We start from the raw sequence: 21,581 nt of genomic DNA, 5'->3' as shown, positions 1-21,581 counted from the left end.
GGCCCCATCTCCCCCAGCTGTCCCACTCCAGTCACAGAAGCCTTCTCGGTGCTTCTCGAACACTCCCAGGGATCCCAGCCCCAGAGCATCTGCCCTCACCACTGCCCTGCGTGGAACTCGTCTGCCCCCGGATCGTCTCTGTCTGCATGTCACTCATGCCACCTCCTAGGAGGGGCCCCGCGGTGTTCTTCACAGTGCATCTGACATGCTCTTGTCTGCCATGTTTACCTGGTTGTCGTATGTCTCCTTGTGAGCCTGTCTGTCTCGGTCACTGCTATGTCCCCAGTGCCCAGCCCAGGGCCAGGCACACAGCAGAGCTCAGGACCTGGGTATTAAGTGACTGAACTCAGGTTATAGACGCCACAGGACAAGAGGAGGTCACCAGACACCAGGACAAGACGAAAGAGACAGTTTTCTAATAAGTGAGAAGCAGCGGTTCCCAGCGCAGCTGAGAGATGGTCCTTGTAGCTGAGAGTGGCAGTGGGGGTGGGTGGTCCCAGGAGCTACCTGTGGCCCTGGGCACTGGCATTCATATGGTCCCGGATGCTGATGGCCTGTTTGAGCAGACCCTCCACACTGCGGAAGTAGACGCTGCTGTCCACCAGGTTCTTCACGGCGCTGAAACGGGAGGACAGGCCTGGTCAGCGCTCTGGACCTGCAGATAACTGTCCCACACCCCAGCACTAGAGATCACCACCAGAGCTCGGTGGGTACCTCAGTGATTCTGCGGGCTTCCCCGAGGACTCACAGTGGGCTTACATTTTAGATTTCCCTGCTATGACTAGATGACATCTGTGCAACACAGCACATTCACTTCTCTGCCACTGAAACATCTAATGTTTTGAAGGAGGGATCAGTGTGTAAAGATGTCATAAAAAATACCTCGGCCGCCACCAGGCGCGGTGGCTCACGCCTGTAATCCTAGCACTTTGGGAGGCTGAGGCAGGCGGATCACGAGGTCAGGAGATCGAGACCATCCTAGCTAACACAGTGAAACCCCATCTCTACTAAAAATACAAAAAATTGAGATGGCTGAGAGGCAATTGGAATGTGGCTAGAGGGACTTGGGAGCTGAATATTTTCTTTTTTTTTGAGATGGAGTTTTGCTCTTGTTGCCCAGGCTGGAGTGCAATGGTGTGATCTCGGCTCACTGCAACCTCCGCCTCCCAGGTTCAAACGATTCTCCTGCCTCAGCCTCCCAAGTAGCTGGGATTATAGGTATGCACCACCACACCCGACTAATTTTGTATTTTTAGTACATGTTGGTCAGGCTGGTCTCAAACTCCCGACCTCAGGTGATCCTCCTGCCTTGGCCTCCAAAAATGCTGGGATTACAGGTGTGAGCCACTGTGCTCAGCCTAATTTTTTAATTTTAATTTTTTTTTTTGAGACAAAGTCTCACTTTCTTGCCCAGACTGAGCAGAATCTCGGCTCACAGCAACCTCTGTCTCCCAGGTTCAAACAATTCTCCTGCCTCAGCCTCCCAAGTAGCTGGGATTACAGGTGCCCACCACCACACCTGGCTAATTTTTGTATTTTTAGTAGAGATAGGGTTTCACCATGTTGGCCAGGCTGGTCTTAACTCCTGGCCGCAAGTGATCTGGCCACCTCGGCCTCCCAAAGTGCTGGGATTACTGGCGTGAGTCACTGCGCCCAGTTTCATTTTTTTTTTTTTTTTTTTTTGAGACGGAGTCTTGCTCTGTCGCCCAGGCTGGAGTGCAGTGGCGCAATCTCGGCTCACTGCAAGCTCCGCCTCCCGGGTTCACGCCATTCTCCTGCCTCAGCCTCTCCGAGTAGCTGGGACTACAGGCGCCTGCTACTACGCCCAGCTAATTTTTTTTTTTTTGTATTTTTAGTAGAGACGGGGTTTCACCATGGTCTCGATCTCCTGACCTCGTGATCCTCCCGCCTCGGCCTCCCAAAGTGCTGGGATTACAAGCGTGAGCCACCACGCCCGGCCCCAGTTTCATTTTAGCGAGTTAAAATTGAAGCGTGCTTAGCCACCCACGGCATAGGTTCCTGGATTAGATGGCACAGCTAGAGGAAGCAGAAGAAAGCATAGGTTTTTTGTTGGTTTTTGTTTTTTCTTTCTTTTTTTTTTTTGAGATGGAGTCTCGCTCTGTCACCCAGGCTGGAATGCAATGGCGCGATCTCGGCTCACTGCAAGCTCCGCCTCCCGGGTTCATGCCATTCTCCTGCCTCAGCCTCCCGAGTAGCTGGGACTACAGGCGCCCGCCACCACGCCCGGCTAATTTTTTTGTATTTTTAGTAAAGAAGCGGTTTCACCGTGTTAGCCAGGATGGTCTCGATCTCCTGAGCTCATGATGCGCCTGCCTTGGCCTCCCAAAGTGCTGGGATTCCAGGTGTGAGCCACCGCGCCCGGCCTGTTTTTTGTTTTTTTTGAGACAGGATCTTGTTCTGTTGCCCAGGCTGGAGTGCAGTGGTGCAATCTCCACTCACTGCAGCCTCAATCTCCCAGGCTTAAGCAATCCTCCCACCTCAGCACCCCGAGTAGCTGGGACTAGAGGTGTGTGCCACCAGGCTCAGCTAGTTTTTGTATTTTTTGTAGAAACGGGGTTTCACCAGATTGCCCAGGCTGGTCTCAAACTCCTGGGCTGAAGCAATCCTCCCCCTCAGACTCCCAAAGTGCTGGGAGTACAGGCGTAAGCCCCTGCACTCGGCCATATTTCCTTTTTCTTTAGAGGAGAGGTCTGGCTATATCACGCAGTCTGACCTTGAACTCCTTTCAAGGCATCCTCCCACCTCAGCCTCCTGAGTAGCTGGAACTATAGGTGTGCACCACCATGCCCAGCTCTAGAAACTCCTATTTCTTTTCTTTTCCTTGAGCTAAGGAAGATACTGTCTGTCTGGTCAACCCTTGTCCCACCAAGGGGGCCAAGGCTGCCAATGGCAGAATGCTGCCCCAGCAGCAGGATTTCTTGTCTAGGCACCTTCGCCCACACAACTAAACAGCAACACACCAAGGGAACTGCTGGGAGCATCATTCAGCCACCAACAAAATGGCCCACAGCCCATGTCAGGGGCAAACAGCATATCTGTGCAAAGTCGAGGAACTTCCAAGGTCAACTGGGCAACCCGAGGCAACCGGAATAAGGCTTGGGAATACAGTCATGAGGAATGGAACCAAAGCACAGGAGGCAAGGGTTCAGTAACAAAAAGAAACACCGGCCGGGCGTGGTGGCTCTCATCTGTAATCTGAGCACTTTGGGAGGTTAAGGCGGGTAGATCACTCAGGAGTTCAAGGCCAGCCTGGCCAACATGGTGAAACCCCATCTCTGCTAAAAATACAAAAATTAGCCGGGCAAGGTGGTGGGCGCCTGTAGTCCCAGCTACTCGGGAGGCTGAAGCGGGAGAACTGCTTGGACCTGAGAGGTGGACGTTGCAGTGAACTGAGATCATGCCACTGCACTCCAGCCTGGGTGACAGAGTAAGATTCTGTCTCAAAAAAAAATTTAAAAAGAAACAGCCATATCTGTGCTTTGGGCTTCCCCCCGGCTGCCATCCACCCCACTGGCACATCTGTGGTCCTGGCTGTGGGAGAGAAATGCTGGTCCCCAGAGGCATCTTCCAGAATCCTTATCCCTCTTTCCTGTGGCAGCTGGGGAGGGGCTCAGCACAGGGAAGAGACCACCTGGGGCCCTGGCCAGGTGAATCGTGGTACAGACCCCATACACCCACTTGGGTAGGCCTGGCAGGGTGGGGCTTACTGGGCAGTTGGCTGGGATGCCCCTGAATGCCCAGGAGGCCAGAGCAGCAAAAGGTGGCCCTGCAGCGGGGAGGCTGTGGCGCTCACCTGCAGGCGTACTCCACAGTGTAGATGGCTCCCTGGCTCTGCTCCTCCCAACGCTGCATGTCTGCCTGTAGGGGGCGCAGGAGATGTTTGGCAAGGGAGGCCACCCCCACCTAGAGGGCCTTCCTCCCAGCTCTCTTGGTTGGGGTTCCCCTGAGTCCTCATGGTGGATGCAGAGACCTTTCCTCCTGCAACTCCCTTCCCTCACAGGTCTGGGCTTTCTGTGAACACCTGGCTACCATGCCTCAGGGCCTTTGCACAGGCTGTTCCCACTGCCTGGCACATCCTTCCCTTAGATCGTCAGACAGCTGCCTCCTTGCCATGCGGGTCATAACTGTAACAGAATAGTATAGTTTGGCTGTGTCCCCACACAAATCTCACCTTGTAGTTCCCATAATCCCTATGTGTTGTGAGAGGGACCAGGTGGAGACAACTGAATCATAGAGGTGGTTCCCCTCATCTTGTTCTCCTGGTAAGTGAATTCTCATGAGATCTTGTGGTTTTAATAAGGGACCTCCCCCTTCACGGGGCACTTATACTTCTCCTTCTTGCTGCCATGTGAGGAAGTACATGTTTGCTTCCCCTTCTGCCATGATTGTAAGTTTCCTGAGGCCTCCCCAGCCCTGTTGAACTGCGAGTCAATGAAACCTCTTTATAAATTACCCAGTCTTGGCTATGTCCTGATGGCAGCATGAGAATGAACTAATACACACATCTTGCCACCTCCTTCAAAATCTAACCCAGATCTGTCCACCACACCTCTGACCTGGCTCTGCCACCACATGCCTCCTTGCTGGTGTCCCAGCCTTGACTCCTGCCCTGACAGCCCCCGCCCCTCCCAGCAGGCCCCAGCTCACCTTGTGCTGGGCCAGCTCAGGGAGGGAGCGACGTACATGCTCCTGCAGCCGGTACAGGGCCACAGACGGCTCGTTGGCCAGGACGTAGACGCTCTCAGTGAACTTGTCCGTGACTAGATACAGGTGGTAGGGGTGGGGCAGGTGTGGGGAGACAAAGCGTTAGCCTCCTCATTGCTCAAGTGTTGAGCCCAGCCAGAGCCAAGGGGGCATCTGGTGTGTCCCTCAGCAGCTAGGTCACCCCTGGCCCATGACAGGCTGGAGGAAGTGGTCACAGCAGGGCTCACTCAAGAGGACATTAACGAGGCCGGGTGCGGTGGCTCACATCTGTAATCCTAGCACTTTGGAGGCTGAGGTGGGCAGATCACCTGAAGTCAGGAATTTAAGACCAGCCAGGCCAACATGGTAAAACCCATCTCTACTAAAGATGCAAAAATTAGCCAGGCATGATGGCGGGCGCCTGTAGTCCCAGCTATTCTGGAGGCTGAGGCAGGAGAATCACTTGAATCTGGGAGGTGGAGGTTGCAGTGAGCTGAGGTCATGCCACTGCACTCCAGCCTGGGCAACAAGAGCAAAACTCCATCTCAAAAAAAAAAAAAAAAAAAAAAAAAAAAAAAAAAAAAAAAAAAAGAGGACATTAATGAGAGGACATAACGAGTGATGAGTTCATAAGGAGTAAACTTTTTCTGTTTTTGAGACAGAGTCTTGCTCTGTCATCAGGCTGGAGTACAGTGGTGCAATCTCGGCTCACCACAACCTCCAACTCCCTGGTTCAAGTAATTCTCCTGCATCAGCCTCCTGAGTAGCTGGGATTACAGGCATGCACCACCACGCCCAGCTAATTTTTATATTTTTAGTGAAGACAGGGTTTCACCATGTTGGTCAGGATGGTCTCGATCTCCTGACCTCGTGATCCACTTGCCACAGCCTCCCAAAGTGCTGGGATTACAGGCGTGAGCCACTGCACCTGGCCAGCTTGATTGAACTTTTTTTTTTTAGAGACAGGGTCTCGCTCTGTTGCCCAGGCTGGAGTGCAGTGGTGCGATCACAGCTGACTGCAGCCTCAAAACTCCCAGCCTCAAGCCATCATCACACCTCAGCCTCCCGAGGAGCTAGAACTACAGGTGCGAACCACCATGCCTGGCTGGTTTTTCATTTATTTATTTATTTACTTATTTATTTATTTTTGAGACAGAGTCTCACTCTTGTCACCCAGGCTGGAGTGCAGTGGCGCAATCTTGGCTCACTGCAAGCTCTGCCTCCCGGGTTCATGCCATTCTCCTGCCGCAGCCTCCCGCGTAGCTGGGACTACAGGCGCCCGCCACCATGCCCAGCTAACTTTTTGTATTTTTTAGTAGAGACGGGGTTTCACCGTGTTACCAGAATGGTCTCCATCTCCTGACCTCGTGATCCGCCTGCTTCGGGCTCCCAAAGTGCTGGGATTACAGGCATGAGCCACTGCGCCTGGCTCATTTTTTAAAATAGAGACAAGATCTTGCTATGTTGCCCAGGCTGGTCCTGAACTCTTGGTCTCAAGTGATCCTCCTGCCTCGGCCTCCCAAAGTGCGGGGATTATAGGCATGAGCCACTGTGTCTGGCCCCCAGTGAACTCTTCTCATGTTTTCCTCCCAAACCCACTGGTAGTGGACGCTGCTGCCTACTGCACTTCCCGGCATTCTTTTTGCCCCCGTGACCACACCCTGGACTCTTCAGAGCATGCCCACAGGACCCGAAAGTGCCTGGAAGTTCACATCCCAGGAGGCCCTCAGCTGCCACTCACCAGTGAGGGATATGAAAACCTGTGTCCCTCGCTGGGCACTGGAACAACCCGGAGCCTAACATCCCCCTGGGCTCCTGTGCAGGCCCAGGCTGAGGCCTCCCTCTGCAGATTTTACCTGAGGTGCCCCTCGCTCAGCCTCCTCACCAGCCAGCCCTGCCCTGTTTCCCCTTCTCCCCTGCAGGTGCCTCCTGATGAAAAATTTTTTTTTTTTTTTTTTTTTGAGACAGAGTCTTGCTCTGTTGTCCAGGCTGGAGTGCAGTGGTGTAATCTCGGCTCACTGCAACCTCCACCTCCCGGGTTCAGGCAATTCTCCTGCCTCAGCCTCCCGAGTAGCTGGGATTACAGGCACCCACCACCACACCTGGCTAATTTTTGTATTTTTAGTTGAGACAGGGTTTCACCATGTTGGCCAGGCTGGTCTTGAACTCCTGACCTCAAGTGATCTGCCCACCTCGGCCTCCCAAAGTGCTGGGATTACAGGAGTGAGCCACCGCGCCTGGCCCTGATAAATTAATTGCACACAAATCCTCATTACAGGGTCTGCTTCAACAATGGCATTCCCAGCCAGCCAGCAGGGCCCACCTTTCCTGTCCCATTCTTGGGCAGATCCTGATGGTTCTAGTCTCACCTGTTCTATTATACCACACTGCCCACACCAGTCCAGACACAGCGAGGCACGGCCATCTCCTGCCTGGATGCCAGACCCACCTTCTCCCTGGTCTCCCTGCTTCCCCTGCTGCCAACAGTCCAACCTCCATGCAGCAGATGAGGCGAACTCCAAACGAACAAATCATCTATTCCCACCCTTGCTTTAAACTCTTCCATGGCTCCCACCTGCCAGAGAATAAAATCTGCCTTTCTTGCCATGGCCCATGAGGCCCTGCATGTTCCAGCTGCTTTTGACCTCCCTGCCTTCCTTGCCCTCCACCCCTGGCTCTTCCTTGGACCTCCCAGCACTGCCCAGAAGAACTTTCTCACTGTCCGAGAGGACGAGGTAGGAAGATCACTTGAGGACAAGAATTTGAGACCAACACCAGGTGCGGTGGCTCACGCCTGTAATCCCAGCACTTTGGCAGGAGGATGAATTCAGCCTAGGAGTTCAAGATTCAGCCCAGGATTCAGCCTGGGAGATATGGCGAAACCCCACCTTTACAAAAAAGTACAAAAATAAGCTGGTCATGGTGATCTATACCTGTAGTCCCAGCTACTCAGGAGGCTGAGGTGAGGGGACTGCTTGGGTCTGACAGGTGGAGGCTGCAGTGAGCCATGATCATAACACTGCACTCCAGTCTGGGCAACAGAGCGAGACTCTATCTCAAAAAAAAAAAAAAAAAAAAAAAAAAAAAAATTAAATGCCCGTATGTGACCAATTGCTCCTTTATTCATTACAGCAGAGCTCTAAACACTTTGTCACCTCGAGGCCTTTGCACCTGCTATTCCCACCCAGGGACACCATTCCATCACTGGCTCTCCTTCTTCCCTCAGGTCTGCTCAAATGTCACCTCCTGGGCAAGACCCTCCCTGACTACCAAGCTTAACAGATGTCCCCTCCACCCCACTGAGGACCTTGGCGGGCATTTTGTTCCTTTCTCTTTATACCAATTTCAACTGATTAGGTTACACATTCACAGGAAAAGCTAAAAGCTTGGATTTGGGAGAGCAGGGCATCTCTGAGCCTCAGCTTCCTCATCTGCAAAAAAAGAATAACAGCACCCGCCTCAAAGTTTGCTACAGAGATGAATCCAATGCCATCACCAGGGTGACTGCTCAGGAGAGAGAACCCAGGCGTGTCTGGGAGTCAAAGGAGGCTAACACAAGTCTCTCCATCTCACCACTGTGCCTTGAGTGCCAGAGCCCGGCCTGCCACCTCCAAACTGTGTGACCTCTTACCAGATAAGCCTCCTCGCTTTGAGTGTGAGCATAACGGCCAGGGGCGGTGGCCCATGCCTGTAATCCCAGAATTTTGGGAGGCCGAAGTGGGAGGATCACCTGAGGTCGGGAGTTCGACACCAGCCTGACCAACATGGAGAAACCCCATCTCTACTGAAAATACAAAATTAGCCAGGCATGGTGGTGCATGCCTGTAATCCCAGCTATTCGGGAGGCTGAGGCAGGAGAATCACTTGAACCCGGGAGGCGGAGGTTGCCGTGAGTCAAGATCAAGCCATTGCACTCCAGCCTTGGCAACAAGAGCGAAACTCCGTCTCAAATAAAAAAATAAAAAAAAAAAAAAAGAAGAAAGTGAGCATAACAGACAGGGCATGGTGGCTCATGCCTCATACTCATGCCCTCCATTATCCATGGTTCCCGAATCTGTGTATTCAACCAACCGTGGATGGAAAATAGGAAAAAAAAAAAATCCACAAAGTTTCAAAAAGCAAAACTTCAATTTGCCCTACACTAAGCATTTCTTTGAATCCATGTGGATGAAGTGATGTGTAGGCCTGTATTATGTACTCTAGATGTGAGTAATCTAGAAGTGATTTAAAGTATAGGGGATTAGCTGGGTGCAGTGGTTCACACCTGTAATCCCAGCACTTTGGGAGGCCAAGGTGGGTGGATCACTCGAGGTCAGGAGTTCGAAACCAGCCTGAGCAACAAGTGAAACCCCCTCTCTACTAAAAATACAAAAAAATTAGCTGGGCATGGGGGTGTGTGCCTGTAATCCTAGCTACTCAGGGGGCTGAGGTTGCAGTGAGCCGAGATCCCCCCACGGCACTCCAGTCTGGGTGACAGAGCGAGACTCTGTCAAAAATAAAAATAAAATAAAGAATTAGCCTGATGTGGTGGCGTGCGCTTGTAGTCCCAGCTACTGGAGAAGCTGAGGCAAGAGGATCGCCCGAGCCAGAGAGATCAAGGCTACAGTGAGCCATGATCGCGCCACTGCACCCCAGCCTGGGCGACAGAGTGATACCTTGCCTCAAAAAAAAAAAAAAAAAAAAAAAAAGGAAACAACACGCACAGCGATTACTACGCCCCGGGGATTCTTCCAATGCATTACAAATATCAGGTTGTTGAGTTTGTTCAGGGTCTCACTTGTCACCCAGGCTGGGGTGCAGTGGCACGATCGTAGCCCACTGCAGTGCAGCCTTGACCTCCCGGGCTCAAGCAACCCTCCCACCTCAGCCGCCCAAGTAGCTGGCAACACAGGCGTGCGCCACCACGCCCGGCTAATTTTTGTATTTTTTTAGAGACGAGGTCTCACTATGTCACCCAGGCTGGTCTCCGGCTCAAGCGATCCTCCCGCCTAGGCCTCCCAAAGTGCTGGGATTACAAAGCCACCACTCCCAGCCTCAGCTACTGAATTCTTGAAACAATCCTGGGGGGACCGGTAATTAAAGCAGACACGGAGCCTTTCTACAGGTTTCAAAACTAGTCAGCGGCAGAGCTGGGGTTGGACGGCAGTTCAATCACTGCTCCTCGCACGGTCCCTCCGCGCCCGGCCTTGGTCAGGCCGCCCCTCCACAAGTTCCCGGCCCCCTCTGTCCCGCCCGGAGGCCCGCACCACCTTTCTTCCCCTTGAGCTGCATCTCCGGTTCCTCCATAGCGACCGTGGCCGAGCGAACCTGGAAACGGGACCGGAAGCCCGGAGGCTGGGACGGCCGCCTAAGCCTTCCCTGCTGAAACCGGACGCCACACGGCTCCAGTTCCGGTGTCAGAGGGCCCGCCCTCCCCGTTCCTGTCTTTGCCGACAGGAAAGGGGCTGTGTGAGACGGAGGGAAGAAGGCACACCCGGGGGTGGCGCGGCGAGGAGGGGGCGCGACGGCCCGGAGGCTGGTGGAGCGACACCCAGGCAGGAGAGGGGGAAGAACTCTCTCCCTTTCTGAACCCCCTTTTCCCTGAGAGACGAGTTGGGGCAGTCCTCCACGCATTACCCACTCGGGCCGCATAAATTCCCTTCTTTAGCCCTCTGCCCCCGCCCTTGCTCATAAGCCTTTGAGACCGCAGAAGGGACCTTGTTGTGGAACGGGACGGCAAAGGTACGCTGCCCCTTTAAGTTCTAGACGGCCCGCGTACTACCCCTACTTCTTCTTCTTGAGATAGCCCCGCCCATCTACCCGAAGCCGGAGCCGATTGGCTCTCTCTGGAAAAATCTGGGGGCAGGGTAAAGGTGAGCGGGCACGGGCATAGTGAAATTCTCAGAGCCCTTTAGGCCCCGCCCATTCCCTCTGAGTCGGTGAGGAGAGGAAAAGAAGGCGCAGGCGCAACTGCCCTCCCAGGGCCCCAGCGGAACCCACGCCTTCCCCTAAGTCTTAAAGGGCCAGAGGCAGCACTTACTGCTCGGGCCCTTCCTCACTTTTGGGGGGCGGGGGTGCGCACGCGCAGTGGGGGAGCTCAGGGGTGGGGGTAGCGGTCGAGTATCAAGTTGCTTTCTGTCCCGGCAGAGGAAGCCAGAGCGCTGAGGGTCCAGTCTCCAGCTTGCCTCCTGCTATATCCATTGGAAGAGAAAAGTTTGTGACTTGGGCCCCCAAGTTTTGAGAGAACTGGGCTTTCGGCGCGGGGGGTCAGAGGAGGCTGTGGGGAGGTGAGTGGACCTCCTGGATCGATTTAGGAGGCTCGGGTGGGACTGGGACCAATCGCACCTTAGTTGAGCCCTCACTCATTCTGGGGAGCCCCTCCCAACAACCATAGCGAATATTTATTGAGCTCCGCCCTTCGTAGACCCCCCGATAAGCTATGTACAGACATAATTCGTTGTAGGTCTCATTTCCACACTTTGTCGTGGAGGAAACTGAGGCTCAAAGGTTAAGTCACATGCCCAAGTTCTCACGGCCTATAAATTGAGGGATTCGAACCCAGACAGCTGACCCCAGAGCCCCGGCTTTTTTTTTTTTTTTTCTTTTTTTTTTTGAGACGGAGTCTTGCTCTGTCGCCCAAGCTAGAGTGCAGTGGTGCAATCTCTGCTGACAGCAACCTCCACCTCCCAGGTTCAAGCAATTCTCCTGCCTCAGCCTCCCGAGTAGCTGGGATCACAGGTGCCCGCCACTGCGCCTGGCTAATTTTTGTATTTTTAATACAGATGAGGTTTCACCATGGTGGCCAGGCTGGTCTCGAACTCCTGACCTCATGATCCACCTGCCTCGGCCTCCCTAAGTGCTGGGATTACAGCCGTGAGCCACCGTGCCTCGCCAGAGCCCAGGGTTTTAAACATTGCACATTGTAGGTGCTTTGGTGGTGGGGAACAGTAGACCTCGAAAGCAGATGGACTCTGGTTTTCATTTCCCTGGCTCTGGTAATTAACCTGGACCTCAGTTTACCCACCCTCACAATGCAAGGCTAGGTATGCAGTCGGCGCCTACTTTATTATAACTTGATAATTATTGTCATCTCTCCCCTTCTGACACCTCCACCAGCTTTCCCCATGGAGCCTACCCAGCCTGCAGAGGACCTCATTCTGACCCAGCAGCCCCTTGCCTCAGAACTTGGGGACCCTGAAGACCCCGGAGAGGAGGCTGCAGATGGCTCAGACACTGTGGTCCTCAGTCTCTTTCCCTGCACCCCCGAGCCTGTGAATCCTGAACCGGATGCCAGTGTTTCCTCTCCACAGGGTAGGATACCTCCTCTGGGATTGGCCCTCTGGGATTCCATGATGATGGAATGTCAGGCCCCAGATGGAACCTTTGTCTTGCTTTCGTTTTTGTTTCGTTTAGTTTTGTTTTGTTGTTTTTTGAGACGGAGTTTTGCTCTTGTTGCCCACTCTGGAGTGCAATGGCGCGATCTCAGCTCACTGCAACCTCCGCCTCCTGGGTTCAACTGATTCTCCTGTCTCAGCCTCCTGAGTAGCTGGGATTACAGGCTCCCGCCACTACACCCAGCTAATTTTTTTGGTATTTTTAGTAGAGACGGGGTTTCACCATGTTGGCCAGGCTGGTCTTGAACTCCTGACCTCAGGTGATCCGCCCACCTCGGCCTCCCAAAGTGCTGGGATTACAGGCGTGAGCCACTGTGCCCGGCCTGTTTTTGTTTTTTGATACAGAGTCTCGCTCTGTTACCAAGGCTGGAGTGCGTGATGCAATCATAGTTCACTGCAGCCTCAACTTCCTGGGCTCAAGCCATCACTCAGCCTCCCTAGGAGCTGGGACTATAGGCATGCAACCACACCTGGCTAATTTTTTTTTTTTTTTTTTTTTTTTTGAGAAGCTGGTCTCCAACTCCTGGGCTGAAGTGATCTGCAGGCCTCCACTTCCCAAAGTGCTGGGATTACAGGTGTGAGCCACAGTGCCCGGCCCTTCACACCTGTTTTTAACTCTTTGAGGGTAGATAGCTAGGAGTGAAATTGCTGGGTCCGATGGTCATCCTGTTTTACTTACTGAGGAACTGAGGATTTTTGATTGGAGTCCAAGAATATGCCGAATTTAGTTCCCTCCCACGACCTTTGTTGCTGCCACTCCTGTCTGGAATGCTCTTCCTACACTTCTTCCTATAGCTGATTCCCCTCCCCTCCTCTCCCTCCCTTCCCTTCCCGCCTCCGTTTTTTTTTTTTCTTTTTTTTTTTTTTTTTTGAGATGGAGTCTCGCTCTGTTGCCCAGGCTGGAGTGCAGTGGCGCAATCTTGGCTCACTGCAAGCTCCGCCTCCTGGGTTCACGCCATTCTTCTGCTTCAGCTTCCTGAGTAGCTGGGACTACAGTCCGTTTTTTTTTTTTTTTAAACAGAGGTTTGCTCTTGTTGCCCAGACTCCCCTCCCCTCCCCTCCCCCCCTTTCCCCTCTCCCCATTTTCGAGACGCCTCCTGGATCCCCTCTCTTCTTGAGACGGAGTCTTGCTCTGTTGTCCGGGGTGGAGTGCAGTGGCACCATCTTGACTCACTGCAACTCCCTCTCCTGGGTTAAGGCAATTCTCCTGCCTCAGCCTCCCAAGTAGCTGGCATGCACCACCACACCCAGCTAATTTTTGTATTTTTAGTAGAGACGGAGTTTTGCCATGTTGCCCAGGCTGGTCTCGAACTCCTGACCTCAGGTGATCGCCCGTCTCGGCCATCCAAAGTGCTGGGATTACAGGCGTGAACCACCGCACCCAGTCCCTGTAGCGGATTTCTTTGACTTCCTAAGATCTTGGTGGTGTCACCTTGGGGAGGCCCTCCTGTTACCACCTTGTCTAAGAAGGACTTATTCCTTATGCTCCGTTCTTTTCGTCCGCTTTTACCTGCTTTTAAATTCTTTTTTTTTTTTTTTGAGACGGAGTCTCGCTCTTGTTGCCCAGGCTGGAGTGCAGTGGCGTGATCTCTCTCACTGCAACCTCCGCCTCCTGGGTTCAAGCGATTCTCCTGCCTCAGCCTCCCGAGTAGCTGGGATTACAGACATCTGCCACCACGCATGGCTAATTTTGTGTTTTTAGTAGAGATGGAATTTCACCATGTTGGTCAGGCTGGTCTCAAACTCCTGACCTCAGATGATCCACCCACCTCAGCCTCCCAAAGTGCTGGGATTACAGGCATGAGCCACCGTGCCCGGCCTTAAGTTCTTTTGAACACTTATTTCAACTTGAAGTTTTTTATTATTTCTCTATGTCTGATGCACCTACTTGACCCCAGACTCCCTATAGGGCAAAAACTATGTCTTGTTTGCTCAGAACATTGCCAGGCAGGGAGGAGAAAGATGCACTCTGGGTATTCAAGAGAGTAGAGTGAGTGGATGATGGAGTCCCAGGCACTGCCTTTGGTAGCTCCAAGACCCCAGGAAGATACCGAAGGCAGTGGCATGGTAGCTCATGCCTGTAATCCCAGCACTTTGGGAGGCCAAGGCAGGAGGATCGCTTGAGCCCAGGAGTTTGAGACCAGCCTGGGCGACATAGCAAGACTCCATCTCTACCAAAATATATATTTTTTTAATTTGCTGGGTATGGTGGCACCTGTAGTTTCAGCTGCTCGGGAGGCTGAGGTGGGAGGTTGGCTTGAGCCCAGGAGGTTGAGGCTGAAGTGAGCTGTGATCACACCACTGCACTCCAGTCTGGACAACAGAGCAAGACTCTGTCTCAAAAAAAAAAAACCCCAACAGCTGGGCGTGGTGGCTCGTGTCTATAATCCCAGCACTTTGGGAGGCTGAGGCAGGTGGATGATTTGAGGTCAGGAGTTTGAAATTAGCCTGGCCAACGTAGTGAAACCCCATCTCTACTTAAAATACAAAAATTGGCCTGGCACGGTGGCTCACGCTTGTAATCCCAGCACTTTGGGAGGCCGAGGTGGGTGGATCACGAGGTCAGGAGATCGAGACCATGGTGAAACCCCGTCTCTACTAAAAAATACAAAAAATTAGTCGGGCGTGGTGGCGGGCGCCTGTAGTCTCAGCTACTCGGAGAGGCTGAGGCAGGAGAATGGCGTGAACCCGGGAGGCGGAGCTTGCAGTGAGCCGAGATTGCGCCACTGCACTCCAGCCCGGGCGACAGAGCGAGACTCCGTCTCAAAAAAAAAAAACAAAAATTAGCCAGGTGTGGTGGTGGGTGCCTATAATCCCAGCTACTCGGGAGGCTGAGGCACAAGAATCGCTTGAACCCAGGAGGTGGAGGTTGCAGTGAGCCAAGATTGCACCACTGCACTCCAGCGTGGGGGACGGATCGAGACTCCATCTCAAACAACAACAACAACAACAACAAAAAACAGATGGGCTTCTGTCCTGAAGCCTCAGAGACATCTACCGAGGGGAAACTGAGGCCTGTTGTCTCTTTCCCAGCAGGCAGCTCCCTGAAGCACTCCACTACTCTCACCAACCGGCAGCGAGGGAACGAGGTGTCGGCTCTGCCGGCCACCCTAGACTGTGAGTGGGCCCACGGTCCCCAACAAGGAGAGGAGTAGGAGGGTGGGAGGGCCTGTGAGGAGCAATCGTGGACAGAGGGTAAACTGAGGCACAGAGAAGCAAGGGGACGAGTGAGGACTCTGCCTCTGTCCTGCCCCAGCCCTGTCCATCCACCAGCTCGCAGCACAGGGGGAGCTGGACCAGCTGAAGGAGCATTTGCGGAAAGGTGCGTGTCCACACACACATGCTGGCATGTCTGCACCTGGCTGGTGTGTGCATATGGGTGTCCATACCCACTCATGACGCTGACGTGACCTGTGAGTGTCCACGTGTGTGATTGTATCTAACTGTGTGTGTGACTGTGTCCATGTATGTCCATTGACATACGCTCCCCCTCATTCCCTTGTCTAACCCCAGCCCCCCACCTCGTCCCCCTTTGGCAGCACTGGGGATAGGGGGCAGGGGTGCAGCCTGATGGTATCGCCCGCCCCCTCCTGCCAGGTGACAACCTCGTCAACAAGCCAGACGAGCGCGGCTTCACCCCCCTCATCTGGGCCTCGGCCTTTGGAGAGATCGAGACCGTTCGCTTCCTGCTGGAGTGGGTGCGTCCCAGCCCACCTGGGCAGCTGGAGGATTCCTGGGGGCCTTAGGGTGGGCTGGGGTCTTGGCTGTGTCTGCTGGCGCCTTGTCTTTGAGATGCACCTGCCGGCTGGGTGCAGTGGCTCATGCCTGTAATCCCAGCACTTTGGGAGGCCGAGTCGGGTGGATCACTTGAGGTCAGGAGTTCGAGACCAGCCCGGCCAACATGGGTGAAACCCTGTCTCTATTAAAAAAATACAAAAATTAGCCAGGCGTCGTGGCAGGCGCCTGTAATCCCAGGTACTCTGGAGGCTGAGGTGGGAAAAGTGTGTGAACCTGGGAGGCGGAGGTTGCAGTGAGCGGAGATTGCGCCACTGCACCCCAGCCTGGGCAACAGAGCAAGACTCCATCTCCAAAAAAAAAAAAAAGATGCGGCTGCTGTGGGTACCCCAGGATTCCTGGTTATGCCCCAACCCATCCCACCACTGTCCCTTCTTCTCCCTGCAGGGTGCCGACCCCCACATCCTGGCCAAAGAGCGAGAGAGCGCCCTGTCGCTGGCCAGCACAGGCGGCTACACAGACATTGTGGGGCTGCTGCTGGAGCGTGACGTGGATATCAACATCTATGATTGGGTGAGGGACTGCCCATCCCCGGGACCTCTCAGCCTCCTGGCCTTCATTCCTGCCTCAGATGTTCACAGAGTACCTGAAAGGTGCAGGCGTGCTCTGGGTGCCGAGAACACGAGACAGCCCCATTCCCAGCCTCACAGAGCAGAGCTCCCCATGCAGGGAAGGCAGACTTGGAAACAGGCAGCTGAGATGCAGTGAACTGTGCTGCGATGGCAGATGCACAGGTGGCTACAAGAGCCCCATGTGGGCAAGGGAAGTCAGAGAGGGCTCCCTGGAGGAAGGTATCTAAGCTTGAGACCCCGGAAAGTGAGATGGGCCCAGTGATGAGCAGGAGGAGGAACCACATTCAACTGCAGGCCAGAGAGTACAAGGCATTGTGAGAATGAGGAAGAGGTAAACCTTTGGTTTCTCCTGCCCCTACCCACGACAGAATGGAGGGACGCCACTGCTGTACGCTGTGCGTGGGAACCACGTGAAATGCGTTGAGGCCTTGCTGGGTGAGTGGGAGTCGGGACTGGCCCTGGGGGCCCCAGCACTCCAGCGGGCCCTGCGGGAATCCTGAGGGCAGGGAGACGCCCAAGCATTGCTTGAAGAATTCTTGGAGCAGGTAGTCCCTGCCTGCTCTTCTTGGAGGGTGGATCAGAGGGGAGGAGGTGGTAGGACCACACGGGAGTCAGGGTCTGGGTTTAGGATCTGGCCGAGAGGCTGAGCACCTCCATCCTCCATGGTTCAGAGACCGTTCAGCCACGTTCTTCAGTGGAGACCGAGATAGCAGAGGTTGGACTCTTGTCAAAGGCCACATGGGCAACGGGCAGACCCACGGCTGCATTGTGGGGAATGAGGGGTGCCATGGGATCTCCCGGGTCCCTAGACCCCATTCTGGACTCCGAGGCCCCACCCTCCAGTGCCCTCCCCTCTCCTTTGCAGCCCGAGGTGCTGACCTCACCACCGAAGCCGACTCTGGCTACACCCCGATGGACCTTGCCGTGGCCCTGGGATACCGGAAAGGTCGGCCTGAGACACACAGAACAGGGGTGGGGTCCCTTCCATAGGCAGGGGGACCATAAAGGGGTACACGGGACACCCCCTCAGTGGTCATACGCCGGCAGCGAGAGTGTTTGTGTTGGCAGGTGTTGAGCACTGTTGTGTATCCTGCCTGGGCACATCCCAGTCCTGGTTCCTGGGGTTCCGCATGTGCTGGGGTAGGGAGGACAATGGGTGTCAGTGGCTGTGGCCATGATGGGGGACACATAGGCATGAGAGGCCCAAAGAGGGGCCTCTCATCAAAGAGCCCCAAAGTGGCCAACGGAAGTCAGAGAGGCTTCCTGGAGGAAGGTGTCTTAAGGTTGAGACCCCAAGAAGTGAGATGGGCCCAGCCCTGGGATGGGGAGGTCAGGGAAGGATTCTGAGGGACCTGAAGGGAGGGAGAATGGCATCCAGGTGGGAGGAGTGGCCCCTGTGGAGGCCTGGCAGTGAGGACACCAAGGGGTAGGCAGCCAGGCCACAGTGCACAGAGCCACGGAGGCCATCCCTCTCCATGGCGGGCAGTGGGTTTGAACAGGGGCCATAGGCAGACCCCAGTTTGACTCCATTTTCTCTGTCACAATGGGACCCCAACTTCCCCATCCATAAAACGGGGAGATCCCAATTGAACCGACCCCCTGGGGTCATGGTAGAGATGGGGGGCTTAGGAAATATCCCCCTCCTTCCTTCAGAGTTTAGTGTGTTTGGGACAGAAATCATTCCTCATCCTTCCTTTTGTTTTCGGGGGGTTTGTTTTTTTGTTCGAGGCAGAAAGTCTTGCTCTATCACCCAGGCTGGAATGAAGTGGTGCAGGCACAGCTTACTGCAGCCTCAACCTCCCAGGCTCAAGTGATCCTTCCACCACAGCCTCCCGAGTAGCTGGGACCACAGGCATTCGTCACCATGCCTGGCTTATTTTTTGTTGTTGCTTTTTTTTTTTTTTTGACACAGAGTCTCGCTCTGTCACCCCAGCTGGAGTGCAATGGTGCGATCTCGGCTCACTGCAACTTCCACCTCCCAGGTTCAAGCGATTCTCCTGCCTCAGCCTCCTGAGTAGCTGGGATTACAGGCGCACACCACGATGCCCAGCTAATTTTATATTTTTAGTAGAGACGGGGTTTCACCATGTTGGTCAGGCTGGTCTTGAACTCCTGACCTTGTGATCTGCCTGCGTCGGCCTCCCAAAGTGCTGGGATTACAGGTGTGAGCCACCACGCCCGGCTGTGTTGTTTTTTTAGAAGAGACAGGGTCTCGCTATGTTGCCCAGGCTGGTCTCAAACTCCTGGGCTCAAGCGATCCTTCTGCCCCTGCCTCCTGAGTAGCTGGGACTACAGGCATGTACCATTCTACCCAGCTAATTTTTAAAATCTTTTTTATTTATTTTTTGAGACCGAGTCTCGCTCTGTCTCCCAGGCTAGAGTGCAGTCGCACAATCTCGGCTCACTGCAACCTCCGCCTCCCAGGCAAACAATTCTCCTGCCTCAGCCTCCTGAATAGCTGGGATTACAAGTGCCTGCCACCACACCCAGCTAATTTTTTTTTTTTTTTTTTTTTTTGAGACGGAGTTTCGCTCTTGTCACCTAGGCTGGAGTGCTATGGCGTGATCTCAGCTCACTGCAACCTCCGCCTCCCAGGTTCAAGCAATTGTCCTGCCTCAGCCTCCCAAGTAGCTGGGATTACAGGCATGCACCACCATGCCCAGCTAATTTTTTGTATTTTTAGTAGAGACAGGGTTTCTCCATGTTGGTCAGGCTGGTCTCAAACTCCCAACCTCAGGTGATCCACCCGCCTCAGCTTCCCAAAGTGCTGGGATTATAGGTGTGAGCCACCACACCCGGCTGCACCTGGCTAATTTTTGTAGTTTTAGTAGAGATGGAGTTTCATCATGTTGGCCAGGCTGGCCTTTCCTGACTTCAAGTGATCCACCCACCTTGGCCTCCCAAAATGCTAGGATTACAGGTGTGAGCCACCAAGCCCAGCCTAATTTTTAAATTTTTTTGGTAGAGACAGCGTTTTGCTCTGTTGCCCAAGCTGGCCTCAAATTCCTGAGCTCAAGCAGTCCTCCCCCCTGGACCTCCCAAAGTGCTGGGATTATAGGTGTGAGCCACCATGCCCAGGCTCATCTTTTCATAAAAGTCACAATTCACACATTTTGCTTGGTAGGAAATATTTTTATATTAATAATTCTGAAAAGCTACAAAAGTGCATTTTTACAAACTTAGGGGAAGTTGAGGTTCCTGGGATGAGGCCTCGGTTCTCCCAGCTTTGTTCTGTAATGCAGGTCTCTGTAAGGGTCCCTGTTTGTCCCCTAAAGGGAGAGCGCAGGTTGGCCTGCACCTCCACGCCCCTCCCGATTCAAGCTCACAGCCCGCCTTTTCCCTGCCCCATCTCAGTGCAACAGGTGATCGAGAACCACATCCTCAAGCTCTTCCAGAGCAACCTGGTGCCCGCTGACCCTGAGTGAAGGCCGCCTGCCGGGGACTCAGACACTCAGGGAACAAAATGGTTGGCCAGAGCTGGGGAAACCCAGAACTGGCTTCAAAGGCAGCTCCTGGACAGGTGGTGGGAGGGGACCCCTTCCTAGAGGAACCAATAAACCTTCTGTGCAGAATGAGGGACTTTGCTGTGCTTCCCGGAGGGCTTCCTGGAGGAGACAGCCCCCAGAGGTCTCACACCTTCTCCCCAAGCACCCGCAGGTGGTAGATGACCACACGGCCAAAAAAGTCAGTGGCATCCTCAAACGTCACCTTCAGCCGGTCCACTTCAGCAGCTGGTATGGGGAAAGTGTGAGCGTGGGCAGTCAAGGGAAACTGGTGATTTCTGGTTTCCCACCCGCAGGCCCCCACCCCTTCCAGACCCAGCTCAGACTCCACCAATGTGGGCAACCTGGGAAAGCTGCAGGCCTCTCTAAGCCTGTCACACAGAACAGGTGGTCATCAGCCCCATTTTACAGAAAAAGTGATGGGAGTCCTAGAGGTCACGTGTTCAAGATCACACATCAGGGTTCCCATTCAGGTTTGGGTGAGTCCAAAGCTTCCAGAGGCACAGACCACCCACCCCAGAAGCAGGGGCAGGATATCTGAAGCGAGTTGTTGTCCTCAGGGTAGAAATCTACAATCTTGTGGAGAGCCTGAGTGCCCTGTGAACCTTCAGCAGAGAAAGGCAATGAGTGTCTGGGGTGACCCCTGGAACCCCCACCACCCAGGGCCTTCTAGTACCTTCCAGACAGCCCCGGCGACTGGAGAAGCCACCCTGAAACTGGATCTGCAGCTGGGAGACACGGATGAGCTGGGGAAACTCCAGCGTCACCCACTGGGAGGGGCCCTGGAAGCAGACAGGGAAACTGAGGCGCAAATTCACTGCAGGCACAGAGCCCTGCTATGCCTATCTCATTCACATGTCCTTGGAGTGGAGGGGAAGAAGGAAATTCGGCACATGTTTCTTTCCTGGCCACCCTTGAGAACCCCTGACGTTCTCAAGGCATGAGATCTGAATCTGAATCACCCTAGAGATGGAGGGTCGAGGGAGGCGCCTCACCTGGTCCGAGTTCCAACATGTCTCCTCATCCTGGTCGAAAAGATGTTTTTTTCCAAACTGCCGAGTGTTGCGATTCAGCACCGAACTCACCCTGGAGGCAGCAGGATAAGGGCGAAGAGAGGGGCTGAGACCAGGTCTCAGCTCCGCGGAGGGCCTGACCCCCAGCTCTGTCCACTGAGGGCTCGACCCCAGGCTTAGGGCCTCGCCACTGCCTGTCCCCACAGACTCTTACCTGCTCACTGTCTCTGGACAAACCAAAGAGTGGGTCATGTCGGTTCCACAAGACCTCGCAGGGCTTAGGATTGGGCACAGCCTTGGTTCGAATCCCGGCGCCTCCTCAAGCCACAGGGCGGCGCGATCTTGGCTACGCCTTGGCCTGCACGTCCTCACCTGTAACTTGGGACGAGAACCGCCACTCCCTCGCCCACCCCAGTCCTAAATGTTGCCTCGATCAAATCCCCTGCCGGAAAATTTGGGAGACAGGATCAGGGAAACCGCCAATGACCGGAGGCCAGGCCTCTCAAAGGAAACAGATTTCCCGCAGGTTTCGGGGGCGGTGGCTTTTTGTGCGAGCGTGTTTCTCTGCGAATAGCTCTTGGAGCCAAATCTTGGGACCCGGAACCGCGTGGGCTTGGCGCA

The 21,581-nt window shown here is 54.2% G+C and overlaps 4 protein-coding genes across 14 annotated transcripts in view; 1 reads left to right on the top strand and 3 right to left on the bottom strand.

Moving 5' to 3' along the window:
* The window catches only part of LOC100584982 (myocyte-specific enhancer factor 2B), a 47,760-nt gene extending 37,729 nt beyond the window's left edge, over positions 1-10,031 (bottom strand). The window contains exons 1-4 of the mRNA XM_030820355.1: positions 9,954-10,031; positions 4,669-4,781; positions 3,815-3,879; positions 508-618 (exon numbers count right to left, since the gene is read on the bottom strand). The gene's annotated coding sequence lies outside the window, so the exon portion shown is untranslated. The remainder of the gene's footprint in view (positions 1-507; positions 619-3,814; positions 3,880-4,668; positions 4,782-9,953) is intronic.
* Positions 1-10,460, bottom strand: part of BORCS8 (BLOC-1 related complex subunit 8) — a 17,124-nt gene extending 6,664 nt beyond the window's left edge. For all 3 annotated transcript variants that reach the window (XM_030820352.1, XM_030820351.1, XM_030820350.1), the window contains exons 1-4: positions 9,954-10,460; positions 4,669-4,781; positions 3,815-3,879; positions 508-618 (exon numbers count right to left, since the gene is read on the bottom strand). In XM_030820352.1, coding sequence (XP_030676212.1) covers positions 508-618; positions 3,815-3,879; positions 4,669-4,781; positions 9,954-10,335 — 671 coding nt within the window. In that variant the 5' untranslated portion in view covers positions 10,336-10,460. The remainder of the gene's footprint in view (positions 1-507; positions 619-3,814; positions 3,880-4,668; positions 4,782-9,953) is intronic.
* RFXANK (regulatory factor X associated ankyrin containing protein) lies at positions 10,072-20,016 on the top strand. 7 transcript variants are annotated; one of them, XM_030820344.1, is made up of 10 exons: positions 10,116-10,425; positions 10,831-10,970; positions 11,800-11,994; positions 15,111-15,194; positions 15,334-15,399; positions 15,675-15,775; positions 16,260-16,385; positions 16,813-16,879; positions 17,310-17,390; positions 19,799-20,016. In XM_030820344.1, exons 3-10 carry the CDS (start codon positions 11,808-11,810, stop codon positions 19,867-19,869), a joined length of 783 nt encoding a protein of 260 aa, XP_030676204.1. In that variant the 5' UTR covers positions 10,116-10,425; positions 10,831-10,970; positions 11,800-11,807; the 3' UTR covers positions 19,870-20,016. The 7 variants fall into 7 exon arrangements, with proteins under 7 accessions (XP_030676209.1, XP_030676208.1, XP_030676204.1 ...); XM_030820345.1 differs by having other exon boundaries at positions 10,150-10,425; positions 15,114-15,194; XM_030820349.1 differs by lacking the exon at positions 15,334-15,399 and having other exon boundaries at positions 10,072-10,425; positions 15,114-15,194.
* On the bottom strand, positions 19,515-21,581 carry NR2C2AP (nuclear receptor 2C2 associated protein). Of its 3 annotated transcripts, XM_012509525.2 has the most exons (6): positions 21,175-21,581; positions 20,943-21,033; positions 20,624-20,729; positions 20,485-20,552; positions 20,081-20,191; positions 19,515-19,713 (listed from the first exon to the last, which is right to left on the bottom strand). In XM_012509525.2, exons 1-6 carry the CDS (start codon positions 21,210-21,212, stop codon positions 19,624-19,626), a joined length of 504 nt encoding a protein of 167 aa, XP_012364979.1. In that variant the 5' UTR covers positions 21,213-21,581; the 3' UTR covers positions 19,515-19,623. The 3 variants fall into 3 exon arrangements, with proteins under 3 accessions (XP_012364979.1, XP_030676214.1, XP_030676213.1); XM_030820354.1 differs by having other exon boundaries at positions 19,556-20,191; XM_030820353.1 differs by having other exon boundaries at positions 19,562-20,197.

This window comes from Nomascus leucogenys, chromosome 10 (genome assembly GCF_006542625.1).
Source record: "Nomascus leucogenys isolate Asia chromosome 10, Asia_NLE_v1, whole genome shotgun sequence".
NCBI classification, from domain to species: Eukaryota; Metazoa; Chordata; class Mammalia; order Primates; family Hylobatidae; genus Nomascus; species Nomascus leucogenys.
Note: the sequence above shows the minus strand (reverse complement) of the source record. Positions and strands in the feature narration are given on the sequence as shown.

Bases quoted from the DNA above. Each gene is read 5' to 3' on its own strand.
- RFXANK (XM_030820344.1), top strand. From the start codon at position 11,808: ATGGAGCCTACCCAGCCTGCAGAGGACCTCATTCTGACCCAGCAGCCC. The intron at 11,995-15,110 runs GTAGGATACCTC...TCTCTTTCCCAG, and splicing joins CAGTGTTTCCTCTCCACAGG to CAGGCAGCTCCCTGAAGCAC. The intron at 17,391-19,798 runs GTCGGCCTGAGA...GCCCCATCTCAG, and splicing joins GGCCCTGGGATACCGGAAAG to TGCAACAGGTGATCGAGAAC.
- NR2C2AP (XM_012509525.2), bottom strand. From the start codon at position 21,212: ATGACCCACTCTTTGGTTTGTCCAGAGACAGTGAGCAG. The intron at 20,553-20,623 runs GTACTAGAAGGC...TCTCTGCTGAAG, and splicing joins TCGCCGGGGCTGTCTGGAAG to GTTCACAGGGCACTCAGGCT. The intron at 19,714-20,080 runs GTGTGAGACCTC...CTCTCCCTTTAG, and splicing joins TGCGGGTGCTTGGGGAGAAG to GGGACAAACAGGGACCCTTA.